The following is a 17,642-nucleotide window of genomic DNA, read 5'->3' on the forward strand; positions in this document are numbered from 1 at the left end:
CGGAGGGACTCGTGCTGTGCCTATTGAATGCGGACAACCTGGTTATAATGTGTAGTATCCAGATTGGTTGCAAAGAAAACTAAATGGTTTCACAAGTATTGTATACAAAATTGTTTAATTATAAATTTGGATAAAAAAACTGATTTTTGGATGTACCGATAGTAAATTTACATGGTACATAATATAGAAAAAATTCAAATCAAGGAAGTATCAGCATATACATATTTCAGGATACGATTTAAGAAAAACGATGAACAGACCTAAAACAATGGGAAGTAAGAGCCTTGTTTTTAACAGCAGGAAATACATTAATTTAATAAAGAGTATGGTGGGATGCACAATCTTCCTCTTTTAAATTTATATAAGGCTAAGGGGCCCATTAGGATGGCGAGCGGATCACCCCCGCCAGGCTGGCAGTAACCACCGCCGGCCTGGCGGGGGCGATCCGCCCGCCATCCTTGCTGCAAAGACCCACCGCCATATTAACATGGCTGGGGGGTCCGTGGCGGACGGAAAGACCGTCCGCCGCTTTTCCGCCCCGGTCGCCTTGCGACTGGGGCAGAAAAGGGTTGTATATGGTGGCGGTGTAGACACCGCCAGCCATATTACAATGGGCATTCAACAATGCCTTTCCGTGGCGGCAATTCTGCCACGGAAAGGCATGCGGAGTCTCCCTACGGGGGCCCGTTGCGGGCCCCCAGGGACTCCGGAGGTGTGGTGGGTGCACATGGGGGGTACCTATGGTATCCCCCTGCATTTTAAGGAACAACGTGGCAGGCACTGCGCGGTTCCTATCACGTTGTGTTTTGAAATGCACAAGATGTATTCTTAGCATTGTGGGGGGCGGTGCTGTCAGAACCACCCTCCACAATGCTAAGAATACGGGATGCGCCCGCCACTGTGGCGGGCACATCCTAATACCCCCCACTGGACCCTCGCCCTCATGGCGGGCGGCCCCTTCACACGATGGGATCGCGGGCGGACTAAGTCCGCCCGTCATCATAATGGGCCCCAAAGTTTCTTTCACAAGCAATGCATGGAGCAGAAATAGTAAATCTAGCTCGTAACAGTATCTGGAGAACCAATGTTTGAAACCTTTATTGACGTTACCCAACTAAGAAAAGATACAAGCTGACAGGTTAGAATTACAGTTAATATCTTGGTGTAATTTAGTGTCATAACAGTTTTAGTCGTATTGGAATATACTACCACTATCTTTGGATAATACAATAGCAAGCCACAATTAAATATTAAAAAGTGAACTTCAATGGGCAAAAAATTTGAAATAACAAGGGGGGGACATCTGATCATGTAAACATATTGAATACATTCCACAAAACAATGACGAAATGCACACCAACATTTATCCTCTTTGATGCTTGTACTTATGTCCATTCGTTGGATTATTCATACTTTTGCGTGCGGCCCGAATGCTGTGGTTGTGCCTTGCAACCAGGGTTAATTCATCTCTCAAGAATGGAGCGTATATGTGACACTCAAATGCTTATTGCGCTTATATGTGATTGTTCACTCACACTTGAAGTATTTTGAACATTGGATGAATGAAGACAAATAAACACACAGATTTATTTGGAATTAAACAGAGTTATCGTTTGTTTAAATGGAATCCGCTGTGCGTCCGTCTAGGAGCGTTAAATACGCTCCATTTTTGAGAGATGAATTAACCCTGGTTGCAAGGCACAACCACAGCATTCGGGCCGCACGCAAAAGTATGAATAATCCAACGAATGGACATAAGTACAAGCATCAAAGAGGATAAATGTTGGTGTGCATTTCGTCATTGTTTTGTGGAATTGATTCAGTTTTGCCTACCTGGCATGTTGCACCCACTCATGGATCAGCAAGAATTAAGGACAATCACATAGGAGACATATGGACATCTGGTTGAAAATCAGCAATTGTTTTAAAGGACATGAAATACCCGTGAATGATCCGTTAGATTAACATCACGATAGTTGTTATCATTTGAACGTTATGCTTTGATCTAGTCATGCGCTGAAATTCGGATTGAACGTGTATCACAAACTTGAGGGAGGGCGGGGAATAAGACTTGTCAACTTTTGAACATCAGCAGTACGATTGAATGCATTGTGACTAACAGAGATTTTTCAATAGTGGGGGGGCATGATGGGAATTGTAGTTTGGTGAGAAGACGGGGTTTAATGATTGGAGGATATGCTGGGTGGAACACGCAATGATGGTCATAAAAAGCGAGAAAGGGAAGTTAGAAGTCTTAGATGACTGTGGAAGCAAGGAGGAAAAGGAATATGGCGGGATGCGTTGAAAATACAAACGAAGTGAGTACGTAGGAAGAACAGATGAAGGGGTCTTGTTAGAACATAGAATGAGGGGAACGATTTGGGTGGTAGTTATAGATGGAGTAACTTCTGAGTGTGGACGAGAAACACTGTGGTCAATTCAATGCTATGTACAAATAGAGGGAAACCGTTCAATAAGGACTCGCGTTTTATAGACATGGGTAACGTTTTTTAATGCACTGAGAATTACAATATTGTGTTTCACGAGGTAATGATGTTATTTTTAATACTTGCAGTTAAATCCCTGACGAAGGGCGGAGAATGCGCCCGAAATGCATTGGATTAAGGATGTTTTTTTAAATGTGTCCGCCGTGCTGCAGGAAGAAAAGGCCATTGGCAAACTGCAGCATATGTAAAGCGAAATAAGCATTTGAGTGTCACATATGTGATTGTTCACTCACACTTGAAGTATTTTGAACATTGGATGAATGAAGACAAATAAACACACAGATTTATTTGGAATTAAACAGAGTTATCGTTTGTTTAAATGGAATCCGCTGTGCGTCCGTCTAGGAGCGTTAAATACGCTCCATTCTTGAGAAACATATTGAATACCTCATGCAGGTATGACCAGCTGAGGATGTCACCCCGTGAAGTAAAAGCGATGTATGTATGTATGTGGAAAAATTATTAATAAAATACTTTGAAATAAAAAAACTATTTGACTAGGCAGCAGCAAGAGATGTGTCTCTATAATTAAAGGGGTGGATGTCCTATGGTGCTGCAAGTGAGTGGTAAGGGATTAGATGCGGTTTGGCTGCCACGGTGGTCAGACTACAGTCAGACTGCTGCCACAGAGGGTGTGAAGAATAAACTTTTGCTATCAGGCGGGATGGCTATCATGACCTTCTAGATGCTACGCCCCTTTTGAGTTAGGGCTGAAGCTACTCTAAAAATAGTAATAAATAGCATATTGCATGTATCTCCGTATGCATTTTTTATATTAAATGTTTATCATGAAAAAGGTGTTTTTCAAACAGGAAATGTTTATTGAAGACGGATAGCAAAATACTGATTGCCTCAAGTAAAAAGAAGAGAGCAATATTTAAATATGTATTTGGGCATGTAGAATTTAAGGGGGAAAATCCTTTGCATTGCCAAAAACCATTCTGTCTGAAACAACTGTTGTAGCTCTTCTCTTCACGGTGCCACTAACAATATACATCGATTCAAATTATAATGCTTAGATTTTTTTAACAGTTCCGGACAGACTGACTGGAGCCTTGTTAGGTTTGACGAATAATGGCACTTATGCCATTCCTGACAACATACTGTAATGTATTATTACTTTAAGGTCTTTTGGTCAGCTGCCTTAAGCAACAGGCCTTTTCTGCGCATGAGCCTGAACTTATTGGCTGAATAGATGACAATCACAACTTGCCTCAGCCTGCAGGTCGATTACCATTTTTCTGTTGACTGTTTGGGTGTGCTCTTTCGCCTCCACTGGAAAGCATTAGAGACAATTTTACAGTAGAAAAGTACAACGAGTAAATAGCACACTTAATTACTTCTCTAATCAATGCATTGTGTATATAAAGCAATGCTTTTTGAATTGTGGTAAACTGGTTTAGTAATTTTTTATTGCTTTTGTCAGCATTCAAATGCAAGCATCAAGCCTATTGGCTTAGCTAATGCCTGTGTGAAAAAGTAACTGCATCCGTACTGCTTCCACGTCAGCTAAGAAAGTAATTACAATCAAGAGCTGTAAAACAAAACAATATGACTATTTTAGCCTTAGGATGAGCTACCGTAGACATAGGCAGAAATAATTTCAGTTTGGTCTGCAACATTCAGGTTTGTTGTGAAACATGACACCAAGGTCAAAAGATATCTATGACAGTCTCAGAAAAAGAGTCGTGTTGCTTATCTGTCAGGGATAAATTGCAAACAGAGAGAAAGAGTTATAAATGGAGAAAGTTCATACGGCTGACAATCTTCCCAGAAGCAGGCGTCCACCAATTTCACTGTAAGACCGTATGATGCTCAAAGAGATCGCAAAGAACCCCAAAACTCAGGAGGAATACATGTCTCTTTCACTACAATGGCGTGGCGGTGGCAGATACAGCTACCACTGCACCCACGGTATGACCGCCAGATTACGACTCAGGCAGTCGGAGCACACAAAGACCGCAGGCTCCGCCAGGGAACCGCCGCTCCCTGGCATAGGAGCAGCAGTCAGAGGCCGCAATATGCTGGGCGGGACAGCCATGGTCCTGCCAAGCATATTAAAAGTTTCATCTCTGCCAGGCTTTTCATGGCGGTTCTACCGCCATGAAAAGCTTGGCAGAGAGGAAAAAAGGGGGTTCTATAGGGACCCCGTGCCTCAGACATATGTGGATGCACACAGGGGGGGAACATGGATGCACATAGAGGGGCATACCATGTGCGACCCTGTGTGCATGCACATAGGTTCCAGCACAGCATGGACATGCGAGCCCATGCCCAGCAGGAACCTTGTGAGTCATTACCATTGCGGTGCTTTTTTAAAAAGGCACCGCCACCTTTTTAAAGGGCACCCCAATGGGAACTGCTATGCTGCCTGCCTGCCAGACTACGAGTAAATTGTAATCTGGCGGGCGGGCAGCGCAAGCTTTGGCAGAGCGGTGGCGACACCGCTCCACTCAATTCTGGTAATTTGGCCTTAAGAGTTCAGAATTCTACTATTAGGAAAGACCAAACAAGTATGGACTTTGCAGAAGGGTAGAAAGGATAAAAACTGGCTCTGTGAAAAGAACATTACAGCATAACCTAGGTTTGCAAATCAGCACCTGGATGATGACCTCTGGAACAGTGCCTCCTGGGCAGACAAGACAAAAAAAAGTGGAGTTGTTTGGCTGTAATGCACATCTACAGTTTTGTAGATAAACGACCACTAAATGTCACCACATGAAGTACATACCAACTGTCAAGAATGTTGGAGTACAGGTGGTGATTTAGGCCTTCTTTGCATTCAGTGACCTGAGTGCCTCACAATCACTGATTCCATCATAAATGTTCTTCTATATGAGCTCTTTCTAGAGAAAAACATGACACCATATGTCCAACAGGTAAAATGTACTTAAAGTGGATAATGCAGCAAGATGATAATCCAAAAACACACCTGTATATATAAAACTGATTAGATGAAAAAGAAAAGAGTCAGGATTTGGATTGACCAAGTCAGAGTCTGGCCCTAAATCCTGTTGAAATGCCATAGTGGGACATAAAGCTTCCATCTGGATACATTGAAAAAGAACATACCCTACGGATAATTCATCAGAATGAAAAGATGTTCTGAGGCCAAAGAGATGTAATCCAAATTCAAAGAAACTAAACAAAGATTCCTGCAAAGAGGGTATAAATACAACATTCACTGTGCAGAGTAAAAAGCAAGATGCCTTACACTCGCTCAAACATTGGTGAACAAAAAAAGAGAAAAGTGAGAAAAAACTAAAAGATGATACTTTAAGAATAGTTCTAACCTAGAGCAAGAAAAGTTTCAAAATTCGTAGAATATTGAATAAATATTAGAATGTTCTAACCAAAGACCCGGATATCGGAAAACAACTGGGGAAACAACCACAAATAACATTCAGAAAAGCACCATCTCTTATCAGACAAATTGGTAAATAGTCACTTCGTATTGAGGAAACCAGAATCCTGGCCTCAAGGATTACAAGGATTACAAAATGGATTCAGTAAGTGCATTAGTTGCAAAGCCTGTAAAATTGGCAAGAACAGGAAGACCATTACTGATCTACAGGGAAAGGCATTTAACATCAATGAAACAATCAGCTGTGAAACAACGTATGTAGTACATCTTATTAAGTGCACATGTGGAAAACGATACATAGGCAGCACAATATGCCCCTTGAAAAAACGGATGCTGGAACACATTGGGGCAACTTAAAATAAGATCACAACATACGCAGTGGCTAAATACACGAAGACTCATGAAGGAAAAACGTAGTTGGACATGACATACTCAGTTCTCACAACAGTGCCAGTACATGAGTGGACATTGAAATTAAGATGCTTGGAGCCATGACTCATCATCAGGTTAAAAACAAAGATCCCCACAGGATTGAATGGGGACGAAGAAATGTATATACATTTGTAACTGAGTGCAGAAGAATATCTGCGTCATCGCTCTCAAATAAAACGCCATGCAAGTAACATTTGAACTAGTGTCTAACTAAGGGATTATCCGAGGAATTGACTGGTTACAATAATGTTAAATGTGAGGCGCATAGGAAAAATCGGAGGAAACACAGAATGACCCGGAGTATGGATAAGCTAGTGCCACAAAGAAGTACCAACACAAGAAGGGCACTGAACTGTCAAACAATCATGAATAAAACACTAAGGGGCCCATTAAGATGACGGGCGGATTTGTGCGCCCGTCATCCTACCGGTGAAAGGGACCGCCCGCCATAAGGGCGGGGGTCCCGTGGCCAGCATTAGGATGCCCCCGCCACAGTGGCGGGCGCATCCAGCATTCCTACCATTGTGGCAGGCGGTGCACTCAGCACCGCCCGCCACAATGGCAGAGAGGCATGTTGTGCACTACCATGCACAACATGGCAGGCACTGCGCGGTGCCTGCCATGTTGTGCATGGAACTGCTGGGGGGGGTACCATAGGTACCCCCGATGTGCACCCCCACCCCCCCCTGGAGTCCATGGGGGCACGCATCGGGCCCCCAAAGCAGACTCTGCATGCCCTTCCGTGGTGGCATTGCCGCCACAGAACGGCATCTGTCAAAGCCCTTTGTAATATGGCTGGCGGTGTCTGATAGACACCGCCACCATATGATCCCTTTTCCTCCTGGGTCGCAAGGCGACTGGGGTGGAAAAGCGGCAGACGGTCTTTCCGTCCGCCGCGGTCCCCCCAGCCATACTAATATGGCGGGGGTCATTCCGGCACGGATGGCGGGCGGATCGCCCCCGCCAGGCCAGAGGTGGCTACCGCCGGCCTGGCAGGGGCGATCCGTCTGCCATCCTAATGGGCCCCAAGTTACATAATGGATAATATAGCATCATATAAAACATGGACTGCGACTAGGGCACTCAGCTGCGGAATTAACAAATGTGAGACAGACACTAAGTCAGAGGAATGCTATGATTCAATGAAGTTATGCAGAGACAAGTGTGTGGACGATCCCACATGTCACTAAGACACATTGCTTTGCTAACTGAAACAGTTGTGGCAATTAATGAGCAGTATTCTCATCCATACTAGAAATTGGTCATACTATATGCAACGCTAATAAATTGTGCAACGATAATTCTACTTGAAAATTTGCAAAATGTTGTCTTTAATTATGTTTTGTTTTTGTTTCATTTTACAAAACTACCAATCCCACAACGCCTCATAATTGGCAAAAAGAGAAGTTGCTATAAATAGGTGAAAGCATGGATGGACTAGCGCTAGACACCGTGACCAAGACCTATGTGGTTGAAACGCGTAGGTGAAGGAGTACACGGTTTGATAAATAAAGAAAAGTTAAACCCCAAGGAGAGTGCTGCGTTATATTTCGAAATTGGTGACAAACATATTTCAAGGTGAAGTCCAGCCTTGCCGCAGGCACCAGCTGTTAAGAGCGCCGTTCGTGATCTGGACTATGTTAATGGTAGATATATATATATGATTAAGTAAAATGTGAAAGTTATTTATCAAATGAAGTCAGGTTTATCTATTGTTATGACTTAATAAGCCAGATTAGATATTCCTTAATATGTAAAATCATACAATCTCAAGGGGGTGTGTAATCAACCATTACGCAGCGTGGCTTGAAACTGTCACCAGAACTCGTCTATCATGCTGTTATTATGTGATTATATTTTAGCATTTTTTATGGTTAAACATTTTTGGAAACTGCACAATGTGTTGTAAAACAGTAAAATTTAGCAAGTGAAAATAAACAATTCACTTTTATGAAATTATAAGGCAGGGTTTTTATGATGCAAAAGCTAAAATTAACGTATTTCGTTATTTATGTTAGCTATGGTCACAGCACCATATCTCCAAGCTCCCGCATTTCAAACACAATCTGTAACCACTGCCTGCGAAAAAAGTTGGCCATGGTTGAAGCTAGTAGGCACCGAACATTACATATATGTATGCCCTGTCCTCAGCACCGTATTCGCAGATGGAGCGCTTTACATGAGCACCAGTTACCACAAGGATACGTTCATTTTTTTTAGGCCGGGGGTGATTAAATGTTTTGCCCAGAATTATAAGATGTTGAGCTGACAGCGAGACTCGAACCCGGTTCTGCTGCCAAAATAGACAGCCCAGCTACAAAGTCGCCAGCTCTTGGCCTTTACGCCACATCCTCTCCCTAGATTCTCTTTGGCCCTTGCGCAGTAACTTTTTTCCATTAAGCTGAATTCTGAGGAAACAGGTTGCACATTAAAATTAATGGCTCCGCAGGGGCGAGCGGCGCGAGACGTCTCCCCCTGCGGATTTTTGCACAGATGGTAGGGTCCAGGAGCGTGAGGCAGGGAGAGCGTTAGGGCAGTTTAGACGGCGTTTTTTAGTGAGGAGAGCAGGCGTAGGTAGATAGAGAGGGCGTTTTTCAGTAAAAAACAGAATAGTGAGCATAGATAGTGTTTATATTTATATTACGGTAGAAAATAGTGTATTTAGTGAGAGAAAGGGAGGTTTTTGTTGAAGGGGAGAAATGGATATGAGTGAAAATTTAATAGCTGCCTTAAGGGTAATACAGCAGGAAGGCAGGGAGGACATGCTGACACAAGCAGCACTTGAGGAAATGCTCCCCCCGAAGCGCCCACCACGGAGACAAGCGGCAAAAGGGGTTCAAATTGCCATTGAAGCCTGTCAACCGGCTTCTGTCAAGAAGAAGAAGGTGAGAGCTCGGTCCTTGAGCGCGAGTGCGGAAGCAGCCTTAAGAACTGTGGAGACAGAAAGGGGTACAGAGGAGCGAAGAGCGTCTTCCCTCACACGGCAGAAGGCAGCAAGTGACTTTGGAGCTGAGGTAAATGTGCCAGTGGCGGGGGTACCTTCAGGAGCGGCTACAAAGGGTACACAGGTAGCACTGAAGAGGAAAGGGAAAGAAAAAGCGATTAAGAAGGTGGCCCTTACGCAAGACAGAATGGGTGAACAGGGGTTAGCATTACCTTCCCACCCCTTTAGCTGTCTTCCCGTGCGGGATGCGACGGGCAAGGACTATATGCAGAGTTCTGCCAGTCAGAACTTCATCATGAGAGGTGGGTTGGGTTCTTTAGTGGCGTATTCAAGCGACAGCGAAGAAGAAATAGTTTATGACACGCAACCCACCAGTGCCCCCCTCATTCAGCTGATTCCTATCCCTATACCTCAGAATAGTGCCAGGTTGACAAGAGTGGTGGCGACTGGAGCGAGGAAGCCTCCATTGGATGCGGCGGCGGGGCATCAGACAGGTCAGCGAGATGGCTCAGGTCAAGGGGCTCAGGATGTGAGTGATTCTGAGGTAGAAGAAGACTATTATGAAGAGACTGACTCAGAAGTAGAGTGCGAGCAGGACCAAGGACATGGACTTTTGTCTAGGGATCAAGACGCCGGGCAATGGGACACTCAATATGTTTTTCCATGTGCACGCCCTTCACCATATGGTATTCCACACAGGAAGAGCACGCAGGGCGAGAGCGGAGACGGTCAGTTGCTTTGGGTGGAGCGCCCAATGTTCACTGACAAACAAGATGTGCGCCATGTTTCCAGAGAGGTGGCTAACTCGAGAGCACAGCGCGACATGGTTGAAGCGCAAATGGTGAATTCTTTGAATGGGCCATTTGTTAATGCGGCTGCCCCTATAGTGTCAAAGTATACTGGGGAGCTTGATCAAGTTTACTCTTGCGAATCCAGAGCGGATTTTGTGCGATCAGATAGGCCTCAAGAGCGGAGTTCAAGTCTGATTTGGTCACAGTTTGATGGGGGGGTGGGAGACGGGGCTTGCCCAGGGACTAGTGCTGGTTTTCAAGGGAGTGGTGAGTTTAGTCAGGCATCCAGGAGTCAGACTAGGAATTTCAAGAAAAGCAAAAAGAGTGTAAATTCAAAACAGAGTGTTGGGGGCAATGTGGGGAAAGAGGTCAGGATTGGGGAGGGGGCAACGAATTCTTCTTTGTTGTTCCAGAGGTCAAGTGCGGACTCTTCGGTTCAAAATGTGACACCACGGGACTATCAAGAGCGGATGGCTCCGATGGAATTACAGCGGCGGACAGGACAGCTACCATGCGGTAAGCATCAATGGTGGGCAGTGTGGGATGAGGGAAGGAGCGACAGAGTGAATTTCAGGGAACTACCTGTGGTGGAGTTTGTGGGGGGAGGAGAGGGCAGAAAGATTGTGGTACCGCGTGCCGCGGCAGTTCCAGGTAAGCTGCCGTCCAGTGCAGCAACAGGCACGCTAGATTTACCCCAGGAGTTACCGGTCGTGGTGGGAGGGAATACGAAGGAGGCGGCGTCCGATCAAAGAGTAACTGTTAATGTTAGGCAGAAGCTTCCCTATATGGGTCTGGCGATGCCTTTGGGTTCCCACTTATCAGAAAAAACTAAACAGCGAATTTGGAATCACGAGTGTGTGGACATATTCAAGTTGCTTCACCGAGATCTACAGGCAAAAGAGGGGTCAAAAGAGGAAGAATGGGAGTTGGCGCGACGTCCCAGGGTGCCTCGCACGATTGAGAACTGGACCTCAGCTTTCTTGATTTATGCGAGCATATACTGTGAAAGGTATCCTGAAAGATCTGTGGCCTTGTACAAATATATGGACATAGTTAGGAAGGCACATTCACATTTTGGTGGATACTCTTGGCTGAATTATGACGAGGAATTTAGAGCTCGTATTAGCATCTGTGTAGAAAAGCCTTGGGGTGATGTGGATTCAGAGTTGTGGCTTCAATGGATGTCCACGTCTCATCCATCAGCTACGACGCATACAGCGAGTGGCTTGCCAGTCCCATACCGGCCCTTTCTATGGCGTCCCGCTCAATTCGGAGCGGGTACAGGGGGAAGAGGTTTCTCTTCAGGTACAGGAGCCTGCTGGAATTACAACAGGGGCATGTGCAACAGGCCATTATGCCGTTTCAAACACGACTGTTCCCATTGTGGGGGACGGCATCCGCTTACGCAATGTAATGCACCAGCAGGGAATTTCAGTGGGTACAGAGGCGGTGACCAGCAGCGGTTCCCAGAGCAGGGGGGCTGGGCAACAAGAGGCAGAGGTGCCCCTTTCCATACTTTCCCGAAAGGCGCCTACTCCAATTAAATTGAACAACTTAGTTCCCTGGTTGAATAGATATCCTGATACTGATTCAGCAGCTCGATTGTTCTGGGGGTTTCAAGAAGGTTTTAAATTGGGATACCAGGGACCCAGGCACCAGAGGTGGGCTGACAATTTACGTTCGGCGAAGGAATTGCCGGAGGTGGTCCGTAAGAAGCTTGCAACTGAAATCGAAGTTGGTAGAATAGCGGGCCCTTTCCGGCACTGCCCTTTGCCGAATCTGATGGTCTCCCCTATTGGAGTTATTCCCAAGAAAGCTGCTGGGGAATATAGGATGATACAGCATTTATCCTGGCCAGAGGGGGGATCTGTCAATGATTTTATATCGGAAGTCGACACATCAGTATCCTACACAACAGTAGATGAGGCAATGGAGCTTGTGACGAAAGTGGGCAAGGGAGCTGAAATGGCCAAATGTGATATTCAATCGGCCTTTCGTTTAATGCCAATTCACCCTACTGACTTTGAACTATTAGGAATGTTCTTTGAAGGACATTATTTTGTGGACAAGGTATTGCCAATGGGCTGTGCGGCCTCTTGTGCGATTTTTGAAATGTTCAGCACATTCATACAATGGATTTTTTCCCAGACGTGTCCTGAGAGTGTCAGTTGTCACTACTTAGATGACTTTCTGTTCATAGGAAAAGCAAACACTGGGCAATGTAAACAGGCATTGATGCATTTTCAGAGATGGGCTGAAGTTTTGGGGGTCCCGTTAGCACCAGACAAGACCGAGGGACCACATACAGTCATAACCTTTTTGGGCATAGAGTTGGATACCACACAGATGTATGCGCGCCTACCACGGAGTAAAATTTGTGAAATTAAGGCTTTTCTCCTCACGATTATGGATACCAATAAGATTGAAGTGAGGCAGGTGCAGCGTTTGTTGGGTTATCTGAACTTTGCTTGCCGGGTGGTGAGGGCAGGGAGGACGTTTTGTCGACGTCTAGGCATGGCTTTATCGGGAGCGTATCTCCCACACCACAGAGTGCGAGTGACGAAACACATCAAGGAAGATTTGCGAGTGTGGCTGTGCTTCCTGGACAATTTTAATGGTGTACCTTTACAGTTTGTGGATGACAACTTCATTTGGCAAGTTCAAATATACTCAGATGCAGCGGGATCTAATGGTTTTGGTATCTTCTGGGAAGGCAGGTGGTGTGCAGAGGGTTGGCCTATACATTGGAGGAGTCGAGGCAGGAGCATAGCTTTTTTGGAGCTCTTTCCACTGATTGTAGCATTGCTAGTGTGGGGCAAAGAATTTCAGAACAGGTCAGTGTTATTTCATGTTGACAACATGGCAGTGGTGAACTTGATAAATAACCAAAAGGCTAAGGATGTTAGAGTGTTGCAACTACTGAGGATGTTTATGCTTTTAAGTCTGAGTTTCAACATGATGTTTAAGGCTAAACACGTCCCAGGGGTTAATAACTCCATCGCTGATGCTCTTTCCCGATTTCAGTGGCAGAAGTTCCGCGAGCTGGCGCCAGGGGCAGATTTCCACAAAACATCAGTGCCGCACAACATCTGGGCCCTAGGGGAGTGAGGATACGTCAGATAGTCGAGCAGTCCATTGCCCCTTCGACTAGAAGAAGCTATGTGCAGGCGTGGCAAGAGTTTGTACAGTACACACAGTGTTTGGGCAGAGCTGAGTCAGTGGGGAAGGTCAAAGGTAGTATCTGTGATTTTGTTTTGACTCTCATCGATAAAGGTTTGTCACATACAACCATAGCAGGAAAACTGTCAGGTTTATCATTTTACGGTCAGTTGTTCTGGGGTTTTGACCCGGTTGAGGACCAATTAGTTAGAAGAATGTTGAAAGGGGTACAGAGGGGGTCAAGTGTTGTTCAGCAGCCGCGAGCTCCCATCACGTTTGACTTATTGCAGAAGTTGTTAGATCAGTTGGGTTTAATTTGTTATGATCTTTGGGAGGTGGGGCGTTTTCGGTTAGCTATGATTTGGATGTTTTTTGGGGCTTTCAGGGTGTCGGAAGTTTTGGGGGTGGGAGAGGACACAGGTTTATCCAGTGCTGAGATTTCGGTGAGAGAACACAGATTGGGAATTTGGGTGAGGAGGTCGAAAACAGATCAGCTAGGCCGAGGGACGTGGGTCTTTCTGAGCAAGAGTGGGGTAGCAGATTGTTGCCCGGTGCAAGAGTGGGTTCATTTTGTTTCTGGGGACAAGTTTCAGAGGGGACCGATTTTCATACATGAATCTGGGAGGAAGATTACAAGTTCTCAATTCTTAGCGGTGTTAAGAAAAGCGCTGACCTTTATGGGGGAAAACCCGCAGTTTTTTGCCACACACTCTTTTCGGATAGGGGCGGCTACAGAGGCTGGCAGGTTGGGTTTAGGTGTGGATGTGCTAAAACGCATAGGCAGATGGAAATCTAGCAGCTACAAACGTTATGTTAGAAAATGATTTTGCTGTTGTTTTACAAAAATGATAGGTTGTGTGGTCTAATTTTCATTTCATTCCAGGTACAGTGCGGGGTGCAAATTCGAAGTTTAAGAAACAGACCTGGATGGTGGGACATTCGTTCATAAAGTGGGCAGCCCTGTTTGCGGAGAAGCAGGTTTATGGACGGTCATTGGGTATCCCTAGCGCGACGCACGAGGTAGTATGGAAGGGTAAAGGAGGAATGAGGTGGGTTGATTTGTTTCCTACTCTATCGCAAATGTTCCACGTACGAGGATGCCCGGATCAACTGGTAATACATCTGGGTGAGAATGACTTGGTTAAAAGGTCAGGACTCACGCTCATCAAGCAAATGCAACTTGACTTGACAGTTTTGAGGATAAATTGGCCGACCACTCGTGTGTTTTGGACTGAGTTTGTTTACAGACAATCGTGGCGGCAGGCCAGGTCCCATGGAGCAGTCGAAAAGGCCAGGAGAAAACTAAATAAAGCCATGGAAGTTTTTTGTAAGGTTATGAAGATTGGGGTTTTGCGACATGAGAGCATCTCGGGTAGCGAGAGCCACCTTTTCCGGGATGACGGGGTCCATTTGTCCCAGATAGGCATGGCCTACTATTTAGTGGAAATAAGAGACGTGCTTGCACAAGAACTACAGGTCAACGTTTGGTGCACTTCCAAGTTATGAACAAGATGTTTGTACTATTTTAGGTGGGGACAGGAAAACTCGTTGGTTTTCCTGGGTGGCATAAAATCCCCAGGGAAGAGAAGCCTAGAGCGGGCTCCTCTAGTTAGTAGTTAGATAGGGGGAATTAGACACAACAATGGAGGGGAAAAAATGGAAGGAAAATGTTGGGGAAGTTATTGATGATTAGTTGATGGTTTCGGTATAAAGTCCAAATTTTGAAGGAAATGAGATAAATAAATAAATAAATAAATTGTTTGCGTTCAAATGCCAAAGTTACATGATTGATGATCTGTTGGGAAATTTTATGATTATTTATATCCTGAATAAAGTGGCCTTTTCTGCTATAACAAAGCGAGTGGTCTGAATTCATGGGCAATGGCTCCGCAGGGGCGAGCGGCGCGAGACGTCTCCCCCTGCGGATTTTTGCACAGATGGTAGGGTCCAGGAGCGTGAGGCAGGGAGAGCGTTAGGGCAGTTTAGACGGCGTTTTTTAGTGAGGAGAGCAGGCGTAGGTAGATAGAGAGGGCGTTTTTCAGTAAAAAACAGAATCCCACCCGCCCACCCCTTTCACAAAAAAAAAAAAAAAAAAAAAAAAAAAAAAAAACGCATGATGTACTTGTTGAAAGGCTGGTACATTCATGAGTTAAGATTTCTAATCTTAGTTGCCACTTCAGGATGCGTTTCCCAAACAGATGGCTGCGGCATAAAATCCCCAGGGAAGAGAAGCCTAGAGCGGGCTCCTCTAGTTAGTAGTTAGATAGGGGGAATTAGACACAACAATGGAGGGGAAAAAATGGAAGGAAAATGTTGGGGAAGTTATTGATGATTAGTTGATGGTTTCGGTATAAAGTCCAAATTTTGAAGGAAATGAGATAAATAAATAAATAAATAAATAAATTGTTTGCGTTCAAATGCCAAAGTTACATGATTGATGATCTGTTGGGAAATTTTATGATTATTTATATCCTGAATAAAGTGGCCTTTTCTGCTATAACAAAGCGAGTGGTCTGAATTCATGGGCAAAGCTACCACAGGCACGTGCATTTTGCTGTTTACGGATACTCAAAATTGGACAGATATGTATCTAAAACGGCACATCCTCGGAAACTGACTTAAATGTTTCTCGCTCCTGCAGCTTCAGGATCTACGCATGCTTCTTCCTAGCCCTCACTGACCCAAAAGCCTGGAGGCAGCCCTTCACATGGGTACACTGGGTAACTGGCACACGTGGTCGTACGTGCTCCCTTGGTCCCAGATACTTCACTTCACCGGGGGCGGCATGTTCCAATTCTGAATACTGTAACGCACTCCGGGAGTTTAGTCTTTGGGTCACTATGATGCAACTGAGATACTTGAAAACAATATTTATCAAATGAAAGAGCAATATTTTAATATGTACTCTGTGGTGACAGGTACCACCATCTAGCATTTTAGTAGTAACCCTAACAGAAACACAAAGCTCAAGTTCCATATGGCGCTCAGGGTCAGTCACAGGCATGCACACGCTGTCAAAGGTAGTAAACGGGTGACCTGTGCCAGGGTAGCTCGGCCTGTGCCAGGGTAGCTCACAAAATAATAACGGTTTGACACAAACTAAGGGCACATGATCACGCGTGGCAAGAGATGTGTTACAGCTTCCCGGGCGGCTGACACTTACCTACAGTCTCATTCCCTGTTGCGGTGCAGAAAGTGCAGGCTGCAGACAAAAGTGCACACAGTAGCCATAGCCCCCAGGGGTGATCGCGCAACCTCATGTTTCCTGTAGAGCTAATCCGAACGCGCAAATGTGTCTGACTCTGAACTCAGGAAGCGTCTCTCCCTCCGGTTCCGCGAACAGCCCAGAGCTGTCACTGGTCACGTGGCAGCGCCACGCGAAGGCCCTAACGGGCACAGACTGCAGCACTGCCCTGACAGCAAGTGCGTATGCACAGCGGTGGCCATATTAGGATCAGGCGAACATGTTTTTTTTTTTTTTTTTTAGGAAAGTTGCTTGCACAGTACGGGGTAAATTTGCATGCGAAGGTAATAACTACTCTGAAATGTTTTGCCTGATTCTTACATGGCCGCTTCTCTGATTTGTTCACGCCCGTAAGAATCATACACATAACCGCCCATTCTATACCTTCTATACATTCCGACCGCTTCCGTTTGAGAAATTGAGGTGTGACTTCCGTTGGAGCTAATGCTTTAGGATGATCCGCAAAAAAGATTTAAAGTTGTTATGTTTATCGTACGTATAAAACCAGAAATGCCTACGTATCAAAAATAAAAACCCCAAGAGTTCTCATGTATTTATTTGTTTTTTTCATTTTTATACAGCGCGCACATTACCCGCAGGTGCCAGCGCTTTACAGTAGATATATCGTTAATACATGGATAGTTACAGAGAGTTCAAGAATGACCAATTAATGTTGCTAAATATAGTTATTATAGAATTACAAAAGGAAGCACGTTATGCTGTAGGTATGTACAGTAGGTTTATACATCAGTGAGACGGTTTGCCAGGCCAGGTCGCCCCCACGCTCCTCCTGCTCCTGTTTTTGCTGGTTTCCTGTTGCTGTTTCCTGTTGCCGTTTTTGCCGCCACTCGCCACTCGCCTTTTCCCGCCGCTGCCTCCCTGCGGCCCCGCCCCCCGCCAGCCGATTGCCCCCCCCCCCCCGCTCCCGCCACCCAGCAGACCCTCCCTCCCGGCTCCCTTCTTAAGGGGACTTCGTCCTGACCTCGGGAGCGACCACTGTGCCTTGCCAGGCCAGGTCGCCCCCACGCTCCTCCTGCTCCTGTTTTTGCTGGTTTCCTGTTGCTGTTTCCTGTTGCCGTTTTTGCCGCCACTCGCCACTCGCCTTTTCCCGCCGCTGCCTCCCTGCGGCCCCGCCAGCCGATTGGCCCCTCCGCTCCCACCACCCAGCGGACCCTCCCTCCCGGCTCCCTTCTTAAGGGGA

At 45.6% G+C, this 17,642-nt stretch overlaps 2 protein-coding genes across 2 annotated transcripts in view; one reads left to right on the forward strand and one right to left on the reverse strand.

Moving 5' to 3' along the window:
• Positions 1–16,663, reverse strand: part of TMEM123 (transmembrane protein 123) — a 316,475-nt gene extending 299,812 nt beyond the window's left edge. The window contains exon 1 of the mRNA XM_078657007.1: positions 16,361–16,663. Coding sequence (XP_078513133.1) covers positions 16,361–16,457 — 97 coding nt within the window. The 5' untranslated portion in view covers positions 16,458–16,663. The remainder of the gene's footprint in view (positions 1–16,360) is intronic.
• On the forward strand, positions 8,740–15,303 carry LOC144772577 (uncharacterized). The gene is made up of 2 exons (XM_078657006.1): positions 8,740–10,554; positions 14,081–15,303. Exons 1-2 carry the CDS (start codon positions 9,003–9,005, stop codon positions 14,701–14,703), a joined length of 2,175 nt encoding a protein of 724 aa, XP_078513132.1. The 5' UTR covers positions 8,740–9,002; the 3' UTR covers positions 14,704–15,303.
• Positions 16,664–17,642: the final 979 nt, after the last annotated feature.

This window comes from Lissotriton helveticus, chromosome 8 (assembly GCF_964261635.1).
Source record: "Lissotriton helveticus chromosome 8, aLisHel1.1, whole genome shotgun sequence".
Lineage (NCBI taxonomy): Eukaryota > Metazoa > Chordata > Amphibia > Caudata > Salamandridae > Lissotriton > Lissotriton helveticus.